This window comes from Eptesicus fuscus, chromosome 14, assembly GCF_027574615.1.
Source record: "Eptesicus fuscus isolate TK198812 chromosome 14, DD_ASM_mEF_20220401, whole genome shotgun sequence".
In the NCBI taxonomy this organism is placed as follows: domain Eukaryota; kingdom Metazoa; phylum Chordata; class Mammalia; order Chiroptera; family Vespertilionidae; genus Eptesicus; species Eptesicus fuscus.
Window position 1 is genome coordinate 55,010,500 of NC_072486.1, and position 18,309 is coordinate 55,028,808.

The 18,309-nt window shown below is 37.8% G+C and overlaps 2 protein-coding genes across 4 annotated transcripts in view; one reads left to right on the forward strand and one right to left on the reverse strand.

Annotated features, from left to right (window-relative positions):
* The window catches only part of SVOPL (SVOP like), a 49,769-nt gene extending 49,589 nt beyond the window's left edge, over nucleotides 1-180 (forward strand). Inside the window, 1 exon segment of the mRNA XM_054726048.1 lies at nucleotides 46-180. Within this exon segment, the coding sequence (XP_054582023.1) occupies nucleotides 46-180 (135 nt within the window).
* Nucleotides 181-16,672: 16,492 nt separating this feature from the next.
* Nucleotides 16,673-18,309, reverse strand: part of TRIM24 (tripartite motif containing 24) — a 104,415-nt gene continuing 102,778 nt past the window's right edge. For all 3 annotated transcript variants that reach the window (XM_028159028.2, XM_008150491.3, XM_008150490.3), the window contains exon 19: nucleotides 16,673-18,283. In XM_028159028.2, coding sequence (XP_028014829.2) covers nucleotides 18,074-18,283 — 210 coding nt within the window. In that variant the 3' untranslated portion in view covers nucleotides 16,673-18,073. The remainder of the gene's footprint in view (nucleotides 18,284-18,309) is intronic.

The following is an 18,309-nucleotide window of genomic DNA, read 5'->3' on the forward strand; positions in this document are numbered from 1 at the left end:
TTAGAAGTGCCTGGGGCACAATAAGTCATTCTTTGTGACTTGCAGGTTCTGATGAGCGCATCGTTGCTGGGGGCCCTGTGCCTTTTCTCATCCGTCTGTGTTGTGTGTGCCATTTCAGCATTTACACTCCCCATCGAGACCAAAGGTCGGGCCCTACAGGTGAGTGATGCAGGGATCTAAAAAACCCTCAATCCCCACTTTTAGAACAAAGAAATGAACTTGGAGTATGAAATCCTTTTAAGCAGACAGGATTATTCATGGGCTAACACTGGTATTTGTTTAGTGTCCAAAAAAAATAAAAGGGTATCCATTTTCCCCACATGTAACTTTGAGCAGCACTTAAGTTAAAGTAACTGATTATCCACCTCACACCTGCTTTCAGTAAAAGTTATAGCTTGATTCAGGGATCATGGTGAATGATAGTTGTTGAGGCCTCAGCATTCTACCCTTCCCACTTTTCCTCCTGGATGCAAGCACTGCTGCAGAACTGAAGGCGGCCCAAGGGCAGAAATAGCTGTTTGTGTTGCCCTTAGAATGTCGGTGTTGACATACGAGTCCAGCTACCTTTCCCCACCAGTACTATTGGCCACCAGTGATAAGTCGAAAGCTTCAGCTGCGCCAGTTGCACTTAACAGCCAGTAGACACTGACTGCTTACTGTATTTCACAAAGTACACAGAACACGATGCACCGAAGGGTAAGGTATGCTCCATGGGCCAAGTTGTAGAGGACAGGGCCTCTCCTATCCCTGTGCCCTTATCAAAGTATAGGTAGTGGCACTGATGTTCTCCTGCTGTAAACATGCTTATTGCTGGATGCAAGGGTGTGCATGTGCATGGGGGGAAGGGGGGGGGGTAGTTGGGTTTGATCTTGAACTGCTGCCCCTAAATGAGGCTGTTCAGTCATGATGCTTCTCCGGCTGACTGTGACTTGTCCTATTCACGGTACACCACAGACACATTAATATTGGTACTGATGCATTTTGTTGTCTGAGTAGATATAAGGCACTTTTGAGTAAAGTAGAAAAACACACCACTCTTGATTTTTTCCCCCTAGGTCCAAAATATGCTACTCCATTTTAAATACCTTAGATTATCTGTAAGATAATATATACATTTTAATCACAGATTAGATAACCTGTCATATAATTACAAATTTAGGGCTGTGTTTAGGTTCCATAGTAGGAAAGGTAATCCATTCGATGATCCATGATTCCTTTTAATCTTACATGAAGGATTATCATATCCTTCACACAAATGAGGAAACTAAAAGGTAAGTTGAGTAACTTGTATAAAGGAACACGCCAGTATATAGTAGGACTGGAATTTAAAACGGATTGTAAAATTAAGAGATGCTAAATCTTGATAATGTTTTTTATTGTTTGTTGCTGTTAATCCTCACCCAAAGGTATTTTTTCCTTTGCTTTTCAGAGAGGGTGGAAAGGAGGGAGGGGGAGAGAAAGAAACATCGATGTGAGAGTCACATTGAGAGATTGCCTCACACAAGTGCCCTGACAGGGACTGGGAATTGAACCCGCAACCTTTCAGTGCTCTGGCTGACGCACTAACCGCTGGGCAACACGGGCCAGGGCAAGTGATGCTAAATTTTAATCTAGTTTTCCACGCTCATTAAGTAGTAACACTACCGTATTTTCCGGCGTATAAGACGACTGGGCATATAAGATTTTCCTGGGTTAAAAAGTCGTTTTATACGCCAGAAAATATGGTAGTCCAATATATCTAATCCATTATATCTAATCCCATCAATATAATCCAATATACCTTATTTTCTGGCGTATAAAATGACTTTTTAACCCAGGAAAATCTTACATACCCAGTCGTCTTATACGCTGGAAAGTACGGTACATATAAAAGGAAACCAGGCCCTAGTAGGTTTGGCTCAGAGGACAGAGAGTCAGCCTGTGGACCAAAAGGTCACAAGTTTGGTTCCCGGCAAGGGCATGTACCTTGGTTGCAGGATCCTCCCAGGTCCAGGCCCTGGTCTGTGTGTAGGAGGCAATGTGTCTTTCTCACATTGATATTTCTCTGTCTTTCCCTCTCTTCCTAAAAATCAAAGGAAAAAATATATTTGGGTAAGGAATTAAGAAAAAAAGGGGGGGAGGAGGAGGAACTAGGCTCACCATCAAGTGTGCTCTATGGATTTCCAATTGAAATCATACCCACTTAAAAAAAGTCTATTCCCACCCTAGCCAGTAGATAGTGTCATCCTGCGGACCAAAGGGTCCCGGGTTCGATTCTGGTCAAGGGCACATACCTCGGTTGCAGACTCCTCCCGGGTCCAGGCTGGTCTGTATGTAGGAGGCAACTGATCCATGTGTCTCTCTCACATTGATGTTTCCCTTTCTCTCTTCCACTCTCCCTAAAAATCAATGAAAAAAATGTCCTTGGGTAAGGATTAAAAAAAAAAAAAAGATTAGTCCCTCTTCTGTGGACTGGGACAGGCTTTTACCATTGTGGTGGAATCATTTTACATGTCTGTTTAGAAGACTTTTTAATATAACTTCCTTACAACTATAACATGTATGTTCAATAACTATGATTGTGTGAGCACATAAAGCCATTGCGTGGCTATTTGTCTATGGAAAAAAGAAACTTTTAATCTTTATTGAGAATTTTATAGATGTCCCCCTTTCCCCCCTCCACCCGTTACCACCCCACCCTATTGTGTCTATAAGTAATGCATATAAATTCTTATGTTAATCTCTTCCCGCCTCCCCTTTTCCCCTGAAATTCGTCAGTCTGTTCCATGCCTCTGGTTCTATTTTATTCATCAGTTTATTTTGTTCATTAGATTCCCTATTCGTTTATTTTGATTTTTAGATTCTATTGTTGTAGATATCTATTTTTTGCCATTTTGTTGTTCATATTTTTTATTGTTATTCTTCTTAAAGAATACTCTTCAACATTTCATGTAATACTGACTTGGTGATGAAATTGTTTAGCTTTTTCTTATCTATGAAGCTCTTTATTTGACTTTCAATTCTGAATGATAGCTTTGCTGGGTAATCTTTGTTGTAGATCCTTGCTGTTCATCACTTAGAATATTTCTTGCCACTCCCTTCTGGCCTGCAAAGTTTCTGTTGAGAAATCATCTGATAGGTGCTTCCTTATAGGTAACTGCTTTTCAGATTCTTCGTCTTTAACCCTTGGCATTTTAATTATGATGTATTGGTGTGTGCCTCTTTGAGTTCATCTTGTTTGGGACTCTGTTTCCTGGACTTGTTAGTTTATTTCTTTCTGTCATTTCTTCAAATAGGTTTTTGATACCTTGCTCTCTCTCTTCTCTTTCTGGCACTTCCATAATGCAAATGCTGGTACTCTTTAAGTTATCCCAGAGGATTTTTATTTTCTTTTTTTGCTCTTGTGATTGGGTGATTTTTGCTTCCTCATATTTGATTCTTGGTATCCTCTACCACTGATTACCTGTAAATTACTCATTTCAGTTAGTGTATGCTTAATTTCTGACTAGTCCTTTTTCATGTCTTTGATGTTCTAAGTCCCTTGAAGCTCTCATTAAGATCCTTGAGCATCCTTATAGTTTTGAACTCTGTATCTAGCCAGGCCTGTGGCCACTTGAGAGGTATGTGGTACACTGAGTCCAGCTGCTACTTGTTTAAGAGATTTTAGGAGAGTCTGAAGCCTGAGCCAGGACAGGCCATTCTTACGAAAAAGCAGCTGAAAATAGCTTGGGTTAGGCGGGGTTTCAGGGAATGACCAGGGTGGTCCGAACAGTGTGAGCCATGATGATGAAGACTCAGATATGGCATCTGCCAGTGAGCTCAGTGATGGGGGAGATCTCAGCATATGAATGACCCCTGCAAACAACCTTGCCTGGGAGAAAGTTACCCCTGAGTTATTGCTCCAATGTTAGACAATCCAGTTTCTCCTCATATGACCCTGGATCCCCCACAAGCCATTGCTCCAGCACTGGAGCTCAGAGGGAGTGAATCCAGTAAGTCCATGTGCAAGCCCTTTAAGAGAAAGTGCCTGGTCTCCAGCAGCCTCCACGTCACTCAACCACAATCCCTGCTGGTTTTTTAGCCCCCAAAACTGGGTACTTCTCTTCACAGGAGGCCTCTACGGCCAAGATATCCTCCCAATTAAAGAACGCCACATGTGGGTGCAGCGCCAGCCTGTCCCCCACCCCTCCTATAAGTCTCAATGTGCTTTCTTCTTGACTTCTCTAGTTGTAGGACTTCCATTCAGCCAGATTTTAGGTGATACTTGACTTCTCTAGTTGTAGGACTTCCATTCTGCCAGATTTTAATGGTAGTTATTCTGTATTTTAGTTGTAATTTTGAGGTGGTTGTGGGCGACAGTTAATTCCATGCTTAACTACACTTCCATCTTGGTTCTCCAGTTTGTAAAAATTTTCAACAGTGTATCTCAATCTTGTGAGCACTTAACATTAGAAATGTTTAAACATGCTAACAAAATTTAACTTCCAACAGTTTGACTGGATGAATCCTCCTGGTTAATAGTAATTCTACTTTAGAATTATTCATTTTGATGAGCCTGGTAAGCTGGAAAAAACTCTTGAAAGAGGGTATTATATAATGTGACTTTTTTCTGAATGGTGACTGAACTGTACAGCAACCATTCCATTTTCAGGTACACAAAGGTAAGTTCCTTTTAATTTTAATAAAAGAGGCTTCTATTACTATTTCTAGTGCCAGACAGCTGAGTATGAATGGGAGAAGACTTTAAATGTATTGATCTATTAAATAACTTATTTTTCTAGCAAATTAAATGAAGATCCGAAAACCTGTGTCTGCCAAAGAAGAAAAATGCATTTTATCTTCACAAAGAGTTGTGGTACATTTTAAACAACCTGATTTTATTTCTGTATCTACTTGGTAATTAAGAAACGGATTCTGATTATTTTTTAAAAATAAGGCACACAAGAATAAGGTAGGTTAACTGCATATTGATCTCTCCCAAAGAGCCAAAACACCTAGAACTTATATGAAGTATACTTGAAAATTGAAAGGTATGTCTGATAGAGGGAAGGTGGCTTTTCTTCCTTGACATCAAGTCCCAACTTTGAGAATTATTCACCTAAGACAAACAACATATATACTAAGATAAGAACTTGGTATGGTATCATTAAAACTTTCAAAATAGTCAAATTTACAATATAAATTAGCATATTTATTAAAATTGTGACCTCCAGTTTATTAATGAAAATTGCTTATTCATAAACAATGTTTAAGTTAATATAAGCCTTGTATATAATCACCAAGAAGCTGAGAAGAAATTTTCCCCATTTTTTTTCTATTCTCAATTTATTGGGGAATCTCATTCTCATGTGATAAATGAAGAGTGCAGCAAGCTTACCCACACTATCCAACTGTCTGCCCTTTGTTGAACAGTTGCTGCATGATCCCATACATGCCACACTCTACTAGGTTAGATATGCTGTGGAAAGGAAGCACCTATGGTATTCACATTTATATTTCGTCTTTTATTACTGTTCAGACTTATTGTGAAGTCCTCGGGAATTAGGCTCCCAAGGCTTGGCTCACCTACTCACCCCCATTCTGCACTAGAACGACTTGCTGCAGCCACACTGGTGTCCCTGCCCTACCAAACTGCATATGAGAGGGTTTATACCCCTGCTTCAGTAGGAGTGCAAGTCATTCCTATTTCACCACAGGCACAGATGGCTTTAAGCAAGGAAGCATTTTCTGTAAAGGGGAAGACAGTAAATATTTTAGGCTTGGTGCACTGCATATGATGTTGCTTTTTTTCTCCTCCACAAGCCTTTAAAAATGTGAAAAATGCTGTTAGCTCTGAGGCTGTGTAAAAGTAGGCCATAGGTTGAATTTTGTTGAAATAAATTTCTAGGTCCAAATGAAGACTACTCCTGCCTGGGGGGTACCATATCAGCAAACCAAACCTTGAATAAATTTTGTGTCCCTATAAATGCTCTGCTTGACCAGAAATATATTGTAATTAGCAACCCAACTCTGGGCTCTATACTTTCTTGTTCTTTATTCTTTATCCTTTAAAAGACTCCTGCCTTCTGCCCCAGTCTTTAGGACCCCCTGGAACTGTAGACTGCCTGCTTCAGCAAGTGTTTAAAATAAAGTTTGTTTGAAACACCTAAATTGTCTTCTTTAAACAGTTTTTGGTGATAAGGATGGAAGTTGACTGCTAAGGGCCTGCAGGACAATAAGACACACAGGCTAGGAGCCCACTGAATCTTTTGAGTTCACTGTTCCTCTCGTCAAAGCCGAGGGCCGTTGGTAAGTCACTCTTGGATTTGAGCTCCACTTCCTTGTATGTAGCTCTCTAATCTAAACACTTTATTTAAAAAAACGATTGTTCCCGGAAAGGTTCCAGGACAGTTACAGTGGGAATCTGCGGTAAGTGGTAGCTGTTAGGAAACACAAAGCCTTGAGGAAAGTCCACAGCATAAACTAAACTACTAGGAGACTTGGGGAACTAAATTAAGATAGTTTTAACCAATGGCACAACAAAATCTAAGTAGGCATACACCAGACAATTAAAAGCCATTAGGGTGTCTGACACTATAAAGAAAGCTTCTCAGGAAAGGAATAATAAATCTATTGCTAATAGGAATCTGAGGCCAAAGCTGAAAAATGGTGGGTACAGGTCAAACACTTGTAAGATGTTAAGAGTACTCGCCACTAAATCTAAGCCTTCTGTGCTAGGATAAGTTGGTCATGGAATACATTAGATTGAAATTAGTTCACCTGCTAACCTCAAGAAAAATTCCATGCAATGTGGTACACTGTAAAACACCACACAATCCCCAACCCAGTGGCACATCCCTCTTAGATATTCAAGATACTCATTTGGCTTTGAGGTGAGGAGCCATTTTTCAGCTAAGGGCCATCTGGATATTTATAACATCATCTGAGGACCATACAAAATTATCAACTGTAGATTTCTACAAAAATGGCAAACCCTTACTGCAATAACCTAACATTACAATGACCATTATGGCGAATGTTCTAGTTAGGTAAGATCATTTCCTTACGAAGTGCACATGAAAGTAAGGGTTTCCAGATCAACAACCAGAATGGAATGCCTATTTTAGTTGGTATGCAGAAGAGCCCCCTCCCCCACAAAGGATTCAAAATTCCAAAAAACTAAATGAAAAATTAGACACAAGACGTGCCCTGGCTGGTATGGCTCAGTGGATGGAGTGTCAGCCTGTGGACTGAAAGGTCCCAGGCTTGTTTCTGGTCAAGGGTACCTTGCCCAGGTTGCAGGCTCGGTCCCCAGTGAGGGGGGAACATGCCAGAGGCAGTTGGTCGGTGGTTCTCTCTCCCTTCCTCTCTGAAACCAGTAATAAAAAAATAAAATTTAAAAAACCACACAAGACTTATGTGACTCCTATTCCCCTCTACCCTCACATTCCACTAATACTCTAACACAGTGGTCGGCAAACTCATTAGTCAACAGAGCCAAATATCAACAGTACAACGATTGAAATTTCTTTTGAGAGCCAAATTTTTACACTTAAACTTCTTCTAACACCACATCTTCAAAATAGACTTGCCCAGGCAGTGGTATTTTGTGGAAGAGCCACACTCAAGGGGCCAAAGAGCCGCATGTGGCTCAAGAGCCGCAGTTTGCCGACCACGGCTCTAACCGAATCATCTCTTCACTCTGAAGAGGACCACAAGGTAATAAACAAAAGTCTACCAAATTAGTGGCCCTGCAACACCCCCAAAACCATCATCAAAACACTGGCCCTAAAATCAGTGTCTCATTTGCAATCAGCTGGGACACTGGAAGAAAGTGTGTCCTTGAAGGTTCTGTCAAATCCTTCTCTACCGACTTCAACACTCTTATATCAACTCTCAAAGGCGGACCCCAATATGGGCTCTCCCCCAAACTGATGTGACTCCCTTAAACAGCCAGGTAAAACTAAAAGGAAAACCTTGCCAAATTCTGGTTGATATCAGAGCTATACCCTCTACTTTAAACTCTACTCACCAAGGAACCTGAAAATGGGATGCTGGGGAAATTAGCGGAATCTGGTGAAGAGTGAGAATTCTTACCAAAGTCAGCTCTCCTGGTCAAGAGAAGAAACAAGATAAAACCCAAATGGATATTTAAAAAAAAGTTCTAGAATGTGGAAAAATTTTTCTGTGTGACCAAGCTGGCTAAGACTAAAATGGATTCAAGCTTTTAAAAAATTAGTTTTAATATCAAAAGTACACCGGTGCAAAAAAAAGGAAAAGAAACAGCCCTGACCAGCTCGGGAATGTCAGCCCGAGCACCAGAGGGTCGTGGGTTTGATTCCCTCTCAAGGGCACATACCTCGTTTGCAGGTTCGATCCCAGGCCCTGGTCAGGAGGCAACCGAGCAATGTGTCTCTCTCACATATATATATATGTTTCTCTCCCCCCTTCATCCCTTTCCACTAAAAAAAAAAAAAAAAAAAAAAAAATCAATGGAAAAAATATCCTCCACTGAGGATTAAAAAAAACAAACAATTTAAAAAAGCATACTGGTGCAAAATTAGAATTTTTTTATGTTAAAAGGACAAAATTTTCTTAGTCTATTGGTCTGATCTTAAGAAACTGCAGATCAAGTTTTTTTTTTCTAGCTTTGAAAAAATCGGCCTGGAAAGCAAAGGTTTTTATCTTATCAAAATTAACTTAAAGCTCCCCCAAATCAAATTCTAAAGCCTTTTTGACTTCGAATTAACTTGAGACAGGAAGGGTTAGGGGTGCTGATCCCTTTCCCCCCCCTCCACTGTGCAGCTGAAGATCCATGTATAACTTTTGACTCCCCCAAAACTTAGTAGCCTACTATTGACCAGAAGCCTTACTAATAACAGTTAACATAGATTTTGTAGGTTATAAAAAGTATATGAATTATATACTGTATTTTCTTAAAATGTAAGCTAGAGAAAAGAAAATGTTAAGAAAATCATAAGGACAATACATTTACAGTATGTATTGAAAAAAATCTGTATAAATGGACTCACACAGTTCAAACCCATGTTGTTCAAAGGTCAACTGTAAAAGAGAAATGTTAAACCAATTAAGCTTATTTGATATGTTAAATAAGAAATGTTGTTCATTTAAACTTCTTAGGTTATATTTGTATGGGTATAAGTTAAATGGTTTCAGAAACTGTATAAAATTCCTGAAAACCAGGTATTTCGTTACATCACAGAAATAACCATTTCCTTGTCAAGTCAATTATATAGCCTTTTGTCATTTACAGTTATTGTTTTACTCCAATCCTTTTGCAAAAGTGAAATTCATGGAAAAGATACTACGTACTCTTGACTACTGACATCACTGCCAAATTTCAAGGTGTCAAATCTGAGGTGTATATTTCATAACTGAAGAAGGCTCTACCTGACTTCTGGTACTTTGTAAACAATATATAGACCTCAAAATCAAATTGACTAGGAAGAGAAGTAGCCAACATCGAGGTAGACTGCTGCTTCCTAGGAGGATCAAGAAAGATTTCTCCATTCCCTCTTTGACCATCCATTCCCTAACTTTTACACCATAAAGGTATTTATAATTCTGTCAACCTTTTACTTCCCTTAACCTAGGAAGATGCCTTTGTTCACACACATCAGGCCATTACAAGGAGGGTAATCCAACCTCCAACACACACTTCTCTGATTTCTAATGCCTCAGTTTCTCTAAAACAAGCTTGCAGAATAATTCTGGGGAAGCAGAGTTACACGAAATACACAAACAAGACAACTGGCTTAAAAAAAGTATCCTCCTCTTTGGAATCATTTCTTGACTTGATTCTAGTTGGTTTGGGATATGGGAACCTTGGCTTAGGAGCACACTCCAAACTGTGGGTATTAATAATGGTTGCTATTGTGTTCTCTCAAAAGTTTTAGAGTCACACTAGTACATTAAAAATAAACAGAAACCTTATGAATAGTCGAGAGGATGGCCAAAGGGAGTGGGGGCTGTTGAAATAAAATTTCTAGGCCCAAGGTTGTGTCCCTGGAAAGTCTTCGCTTGACCAGAAATTCACTATAACCAGCAAGCCAGTTCCAAATTGCCAAGCCAATCTAAGCCTCCAATTTCTTCTTTGTTGTTTATTTTTCATTCTATAAAAGCTTCCTACATTCTGCCCCATGTTGCAGTTCTCTGGACCCTTGGGATGTAGATTGCCTGCTTTATTGTTGAGAGTTGGTTAAATAAAGCCTCAACAATCTTGAGAAAGAAGAACAAAGTTGGAGGGATCATAATACCGGATACCAAGTTTACTACAAAGTCACTGTTATCAAAACAGTCTGGTACTGGCACAAGAACAGGTATATAGATCAAGGGAATAGAACAGAGACCCCAGAAATTGACCCAAGCCATTACACTCAATATTTGACAAAGGAGGCAGGAACAGACAATGGAGTCAAGACAGTCCTTCAATAAATGGTGTTAAATTTGGACAGATACATGCAAAAAAGAAACTAGATCACCAACTTATACAAGAATAAACTCACAGTGGATAAAAGACTTCAATGTAAGCTGTGAAACAAAAATCCTAGAATCATAGGCAGCAAAATCTCAGACATCTCTTGTAGCAATATGTTTACAGGTACATTTCCTAGGGCAAAGTAAACTAAGGAGAAAATAAACACATGGGACTACATAAAAATTAAAAGCTTCTGCACAGCAAAAGAAACCAACAAAATGAAAAGGGAGCCCACTGTTTGGGAGAACATATTTAGCAATGATACATCTGATAAAGGGTTAATATCCAAAATATATAAGGAACTCATACAACTTAACAAAAGGAAGACAAATAATACAAATAAATGGGCAAAGGACATAGACACTTCTCTAAACTGGACATACAGATGGCCCAGAGACCTATGAAAAAATGCTCACAGTCACTGATCATCAGAGAGATGCAAATTAAAACAATGATGTATCACCTCACATCTGCCAGAATGGTTGCCATCTACAAACGATAATTGCTGGCGAGGATGTGGAGAAAAGGGAATCCTAGTACATACTCTGTTGGTGGGGATGCAGACCAATAAAGCCATTATGGAAAACAGTATGGAGTTTCCTCAAAAAAATTAAATATAGAACTGCCATTTGACCCAGTGATCCATTCTGGGAACATATAAGAGACCCGAAACACCAATCAGAAAAAATGTACTAGTATGTACCCCTATGTACATAGCAGCCCTATTTATAATAGCTAAGATCTGGAAACAGTCCAAGTGCCCATCAGTAGATGAGTGGATAAAAAAGCTGTGGTACATTTACCCCATGAAATACTATGCAACAGTATATATATATATGTATATATATATATAAATAAGGATCTATTACCCTTTGAGACAGCATGGGGGGACCTGGAGGGTATCATGCTAAGTAAAATAAGTCAGTCAGAGAAAGACAAGTATCACATGATCTCAAGTCAGATATGGGATCTAAGTAACAAAATAAACTGATGAACAGAGTGGATCCAGAGACATGGAAGCATGGAACAGTGTGTGGAAATCTCGGAGGGAAGGCAGGGGAGGGTGGGTGAGTGGGAGATAATCAACCAAGGACCTTGTATGCATATATGCATGGCCCATGGACACAGATGAGGTCATGCATATATGGGGCGGTGAGGGCCTGGGATGGGGGATGGGCTGGAGGGGGTCAATGGGGGGAAAGAGGAGACATATGTAATACTGGCAACAATAAATAAAAAAATAAAAGATTTTACTAAAAACAAGGTATGTTCATTGCAGCATTATTACAATAGTCAAGATATGTTAGCAACTTAAGTGTCTATTGACAATTGGATAAAGAAGATGTGGTCCGTATGTACAATTGAACGTCACTCAGTCACAAAAAAACAACAACAATAAAATCTTAGCAATTGCGACAACATGGATGGTCCTAGAAGGTATTAGGCTAAGTGAAAGGAGTCATACAGAAAAAGACAAATATATGATTTCACTTATATGTAGAATCTAAAAATAAAAATAAAAATGAACAAACAAAACAAACTCATAGAGAACAAATTGATGGGTGTCAGACAGAAAGACGGTTGGTGGAATTGGTGAAAAAAAAGTAAAGGGATTAAGAAATACAAATTACCGCCTTAGCTGGTTTGGCTCAGTGGATAGAGTGCCAGCTTGTGGACTGAAGGGTCCCAGTTTGATTCCAGTCAAGGGCACTTGCCTGGGTTGCGGGCTTAATCCCCAGCAGGGGAGGGGATTAATGCAGGAGGCAGCTGACCAATGATTATCTCTCATCATTGATGTTTCTATCTTTTTCTCCCTCTCCCTTCCTCTCTGGTATGTCAATGATAATTGAAAAAAAAAATTTTTTTTTTAATTTCAAAGTTTACAGCAGCCATTTATAATTAAAACCAAAGTCAACCAATGACAAACCTGATGCTCAAGCACCTTCCCAAATTCAGGAACTTTCAATAGTTGTGGGGTTATCCAGGCTTAAGGAACTTTGTGATGTTGTCCAGCACTGTCTATCAACCAGAATTCCTAGAAGACATTAAATGACCAGAAAACTCTAATAACATAAATTTAATTGAACACTAAATTTGAGAAATCCTTGATAAATGTGTTCATTTTGTTTACATTTCTACTATTGGTCATTAGTAGAAATGAAAGTCAATAAATTTCCTATCACCTGTAAATGTTTTTGGATTGATTTCACAGCCTATAAAAAAACCAAGACAATACTCGTTGAAGTACTGGAAACAGTAATAATATAAGTGGAATCTCGGTACAAGCATATTTTGTTTTATGTAATACTATAGAGGTTGAATTTGTCTGAATCAAATGACATATAGAGGGGGAATTTCTGTAATCTCTTTAAAAACCTAATCTATACTAGCAAAAACTCCTGTAATGAATGCCAAAACATTTAATTTGGACTTTTTGTATGTTGATCTTTTTTAACATATACCGTCATTAGTTAATGCCTAGTACAATAGATTAGAGAACCAGAATCACTCACTGTCAAAGTGGATCTGGTGGTCCACTGAATTGTTGTTCCTGTCTGTCTTGCCATTCCTCCTCTCCTTTTAAGGACACTTATCTTCTTTGGGGATGTGCCACTTCTCAGGTCAGTATATTGCCATTCCAAGTGTGAAAAGTCCTTAACCTGGTTGACCCATGTATTTTATTCCCTCCCCTAAAACAATCAAACCTGGGATTCAGTCAGTTTCAATGGAAAGATTCCTGACTGAATTTTCTGGCTCACTTGGCATTAAAGGCATTAGAGAACATAGGCAAAGGATTCATACTCACGAGTCTCCTGATACATAGCAGACGACTTTGTGAACAAAAAGGGACTGCACAGTAGACCCCACAAGCTTAGCCAGGACTACAGCTTCCTTAGCAAAAGTCAATCACTTACCTTAAGTGAGCCCTATTCATTGTTCTTATGCATCTAGGATAACATACCTTTGAAATGTTCAAGTAATTTTCTTTTCCAGACCCCTCTAAGGCACAACCACCTACTCTGGAGACAACGTAACACTTCATTGTTATCTTGTTTCGGCATACCACCTCTATGTGCTGTAAATGTTAATTAACTATCCTGTACCCACCAATATAAAAGGAAGCATGTTTCTCTCCATTTCCCTTTTTCTCCAATCCTGGGCATTTCCACGGTTTGCTTTCTCTTGCCTTTTTAATGTACCACCAACAGATTCCATACAATCTCCCTTACGTTTTCTCTTGATTCTAAATGTAGAAAATAAGCTGCAAAACTGCCATCCTCTGCAGCATTTTCTGTCTGTTGAGATCTTGCTTTAGGGAATGTCCTCAAATCTTGGCTCAAATTCTTATAGAGCTTTCTGCAGATTTGGACATTCTTCTATCAACAACTTTAAAACAGCCTTTCTTCTATAACACATTTGAAAGTGTCAGAAAGATAAAATTTTGCTCAATGTTTAACTTATAACTTCTAATAAAGGATATTTTTAGGACTCAAATTAGGACCTACTTATTCTATTTAAAAACTCATTTACGAATCAAATCCCCATCAAAGTAAGATCTATTAAATATCCAATAGTAAGTTTTAAAAAGTTATTTCTGTGAATCAAAACTTTCTAACTTTTCAGGTAAAATTAACATAGGTAAATTTTCAAAGTGACTTGTAAAAAACATCACTCATACTTTGTGTAACATCCTCCTCCCCCAACAGTTCCTCACACCTCCAACCCTGCCTTTTAAAATATATTTTTTATTTATTGCAGAAAGGAAAGGAGAGGGAGCAATAGAAACATCAGTAAGAATCATCAATTGGCTGGCTGCCTCCTGTATGCCCCACACTGGGGATCGAACCCACAACTTGGGCATGTGCCCTGACCGGGAATCAAACTACTCGTGACCTCCTGTTCATAGGTTGATGCTCAACCACTGAGCCAATAGCTCCTTTTTTTTTTTTTTTTGGGGGGGGGGGGGAGTGGAAATCAACGTTTGAAGATATTTTTCACTCCCTTCAAGTGGTAAAATACCTGTGTTAGAATTTTAAAGTTTATTATCATTGACGAGTAGCTTGTCCCTATGTATCAATTTTATAGAGGAACACAAAAAGATAGTACAGAAGGCAGACTCAAACTAGTTTAAATTCTACTCAATGACACAGAGTGAGTTTTTCATTAAAAAATCCTTGTTGTGGTAAAATATTCATAGTAAAAATCAATCGATGCTAATTTTTATTAAAATCAAAGCACCAGTTGGCTCTCTAAAATTAAACAAACAAGGACTGTATCTCAGATGTCCTTCACAATAAGCAAAACCTCCATGGAGATAGAAATTGTGATCTGATTGGCCAGCATTATTCTCACTCAGAAACATGAGCCACCAGCATGTGAATTATGACTTAGTAAATTCACACCCAAATGACAGGGCGATATGTCTGTAAAAAGACTTCAACTACTAATTTACATGAGGTTATAAAATACTTAAAAAAATATGTACATGATTATTTAAAAGGAGGTGCTCTATTTCAATAAGCAATTAGATAGTTGAACTCATGGTCATGTCCATAATTTTAATGGCTAATCAGATCACTTGATTTCTCTCATTCATAACAAGTACAGATAAACAGAAAATGAGTATATCTTCAGTTTAAACCTAAAAACTTTTTGTTCATCACATGAAGCAACTTATTTTTGGGATTCACATTTGAATATGCATTTGACAATGCATTTGTACATCAGGGCTCAGCAAAAGGAGGAGTTCCTTCTTTCATTGTCTAGTCTCTCCATGAAACCCAAATTCAAAAGTTTAAGCAATGCAGCATCATAGGACTTTAAAATGCAATTTCATAAATAGGGTAAAGGTCTGTCTACTACTCACCTTTTGGACTTAGTGAAACTTTCTGAAAGCATTAACTTATGTTACAACTACACTATTATGTTGTAGTAAAATGTGGAGCCTCTTTAGTTTAGAAAAGAAAGTTAAAACTACCCAGGCAAGAGGACATTTCCTCTTAGCATTTTCCAATTTCCTACCCCATCATTCAGAAAAGGTAGGCAGGACCTGTTAATTCAAAGGACAAAATGATTGCATTGCCAGATGCTGATGTACAAATACATTTTGAATTTAATATGGTAGGTATATCTCAGTCCATTTATACGTTTTGCCAAGGTCATATAAGTCACTGACTGTGCACTTGGGTTTCCTCATTGCTGGAAAGATCAAATAATTGGCATCTGGGAAAGCTTTCCATGAGTTGGAATTGAGTAAATCCTAGCTCCCATATGCTTTCCTTGTACATAAGCCCCCATTAAAGGTGTGATCATGTATTGAGAGGGTCTTGCAGCTATGATACTGGGCTCTTGTTTCCAAATCCGGAAGGATATCTCCTGGAGTTTTTGAATCACAGATAAACACTGGAGTGTTTTTCTATTAGGCCAAGGTTGCCTGAATTGCACTAAACTTTTGGGAGGATGTTCAATAAATGAACAGGGGGTGTATACAGTTAGGATATCTTACAGCTGTCTATTAGAATTTAAGGACTACTTAGCTGGGATTCACCTGAGTATATAGATGCCTGTTAATAAGGTCACGGGACTTGCATCATAAAGACTGTCACTGAAGGCTATTTGGAGAGAAAAACACTTTAAATACTGTTTTAAAAGATTAATATGGCACTGAATATATCAGTGAAAGTTTTGAGAATGTTAGAAATTCTGGCTTGGATGCCTTTAGAAAAAAAAAAAAAAAAAAAATATATATATATATATATATATATATTCTGTTTAGTGCTACTCCCCTTTGTGATCCTTCTCAAAATTTATCTTTATTGTCCTGTTTCAACTCTGGAGACAAATATGGAATAACAAACTGTCAGAAGAACAATATTTTAAGATACCAACATTAAACTTACTACTAAAAGCTCAACAGCTGGTGTGCAATAAGTGCTGGTACAAAATAAGACAATTAAATGGTATATATGTGATTATAAAAATTTGTTCAGTCTTTGGAGAATAAATGTCAAATGCATATTCAAAACAATATTAAGACTTTTTAACCATTAATTCATAATTTACACTCTGGACAAGCATTAAATCTATATAGAAAGTGAGACACTATTGCTAGTAAGTTATTTTCTCATATTTTATCTTTATCAATGTCTGAAAACCCAATCAATTAGCCACAGAATATTTTCAAATTGTCCATTTTAAGAAGCAATGCTACATGGATAAAATCAAGTCCTCTAGGTTTAATTCATGGAAGATGATACCTTCCAAAAAGTAACATTCTTTCAAGACAGCCATATTTTCATTCCATCAGCCTACAGAGAAAAATGTCCTCAGCCAATTAGTGTTTTATAAATAAAGGTTTACTTTGGCAAACTAAAAATAATTCATATGTAAATATTTTATCAAATGTTAAATTAGCAAGGGGCACTATCTTAATCTAGTTTCTTTCTTTGACACTGACCAATAAATAAATGAATGTCAGTTAAACTAGCTAGGTCTGGCCCATTAAGGAATACGCTTGCCCTCAGAAGACATCTTTTGTATCTCTATTGGAAGGACATAAATGAAATTCAGAATTAAGTGAGATCCAAGAATCAATTTTAGGGTCTGGCTCTTAAAAATAGGAAATGGATGCTTCAGAAAAAAATTAAAATTTCACTATAATTCTCTCCAATTTCCTGTTCCCAAATTCCACAATACATTTTCATTCCAAATTAAAAAGACAGATGAAAACAACAAAAACTAGTCCCTTTCAGGGTGTGTTTTTTAAAATCCTCACATCAAATACTGCACACAACTGTATTTCATATTTCAGGTGTTCCACTAAAAACCATACTGCAAACAATGAGTCTTCATATAAGGATCATCTGCACAGTTAAAACAAGCAACAAAACCACAGATAGACATACAGTAAAACGAAATGTGTTCACTTACTTTCTCAGTGGAAGAAGTTCAATTAAGAAATGTATGAAAATGGCCTTGAAAATCTGCTATAGCAAACATCTCTACAGACAAGAAAAAATAAATAAAAAACACTTGTTTTCCCATTTTTTCTTTAATACAATTGCCATCTTACATGACTATTAGGTGCCTTCTTAATAGTGTCTAATCTAGTTTTTGTTGCACCAGTGGGCATCCTACGATAGAACTCTTATAACCATCCATGTTAATTCACTGTGGCCCAGCTGTTCTTAAGGACAGTACACCTAAACTCACGGTTGGGCCATATTAATTAGTAGTGGTATTTTCTAAAAGTGGATTAATGCACACATCCAAACCACATTAAAATTTCAACTTAGAATTCATACAAAGTCTATTTCCTTTCTATAGTAGTTATCATTCCAGATTACAGTTTTGAAATCCAGAAAGTAGGAACAATGTATATTTTGTTGGAGGTGCTTCTTTCTTCTTTCTCTCTCCTTCCCTTTCTTTTTTTCTTACGTTATTAATCAGAAGGTTAAAAAAATGGGTTAAGAAAAGCAAAATCTAGTAAACATCAAAAAATTATAGATCAGCATTGTCACAAACTCTTCTTTGTAATGATGTTAAATTATTTACAAAATAATTTTTGAAAACAAACAAACAAAAAATCTAAAAACCAGCACACGCCAATGGTGCTGCTTATTTAAGCAACTGGCGATCTTCTACGCTTTTGAGGCGTTTCTTCCGAGGCTGTACAAAGTCATCGTCTGAGTCATCACTAAATTTATTATCTTCTGATTCATTCCTGAATTCAAGTTTAGGAAACCGTTTTTCTGGATAAAGGTTCTTTAGAAGTTCTTCAAAATAGCTTTCAAGCTTTATACCAGCACTGGCTACTTCTGAATCAGGCTGTTGGGTAAAAATAAAAATATGAA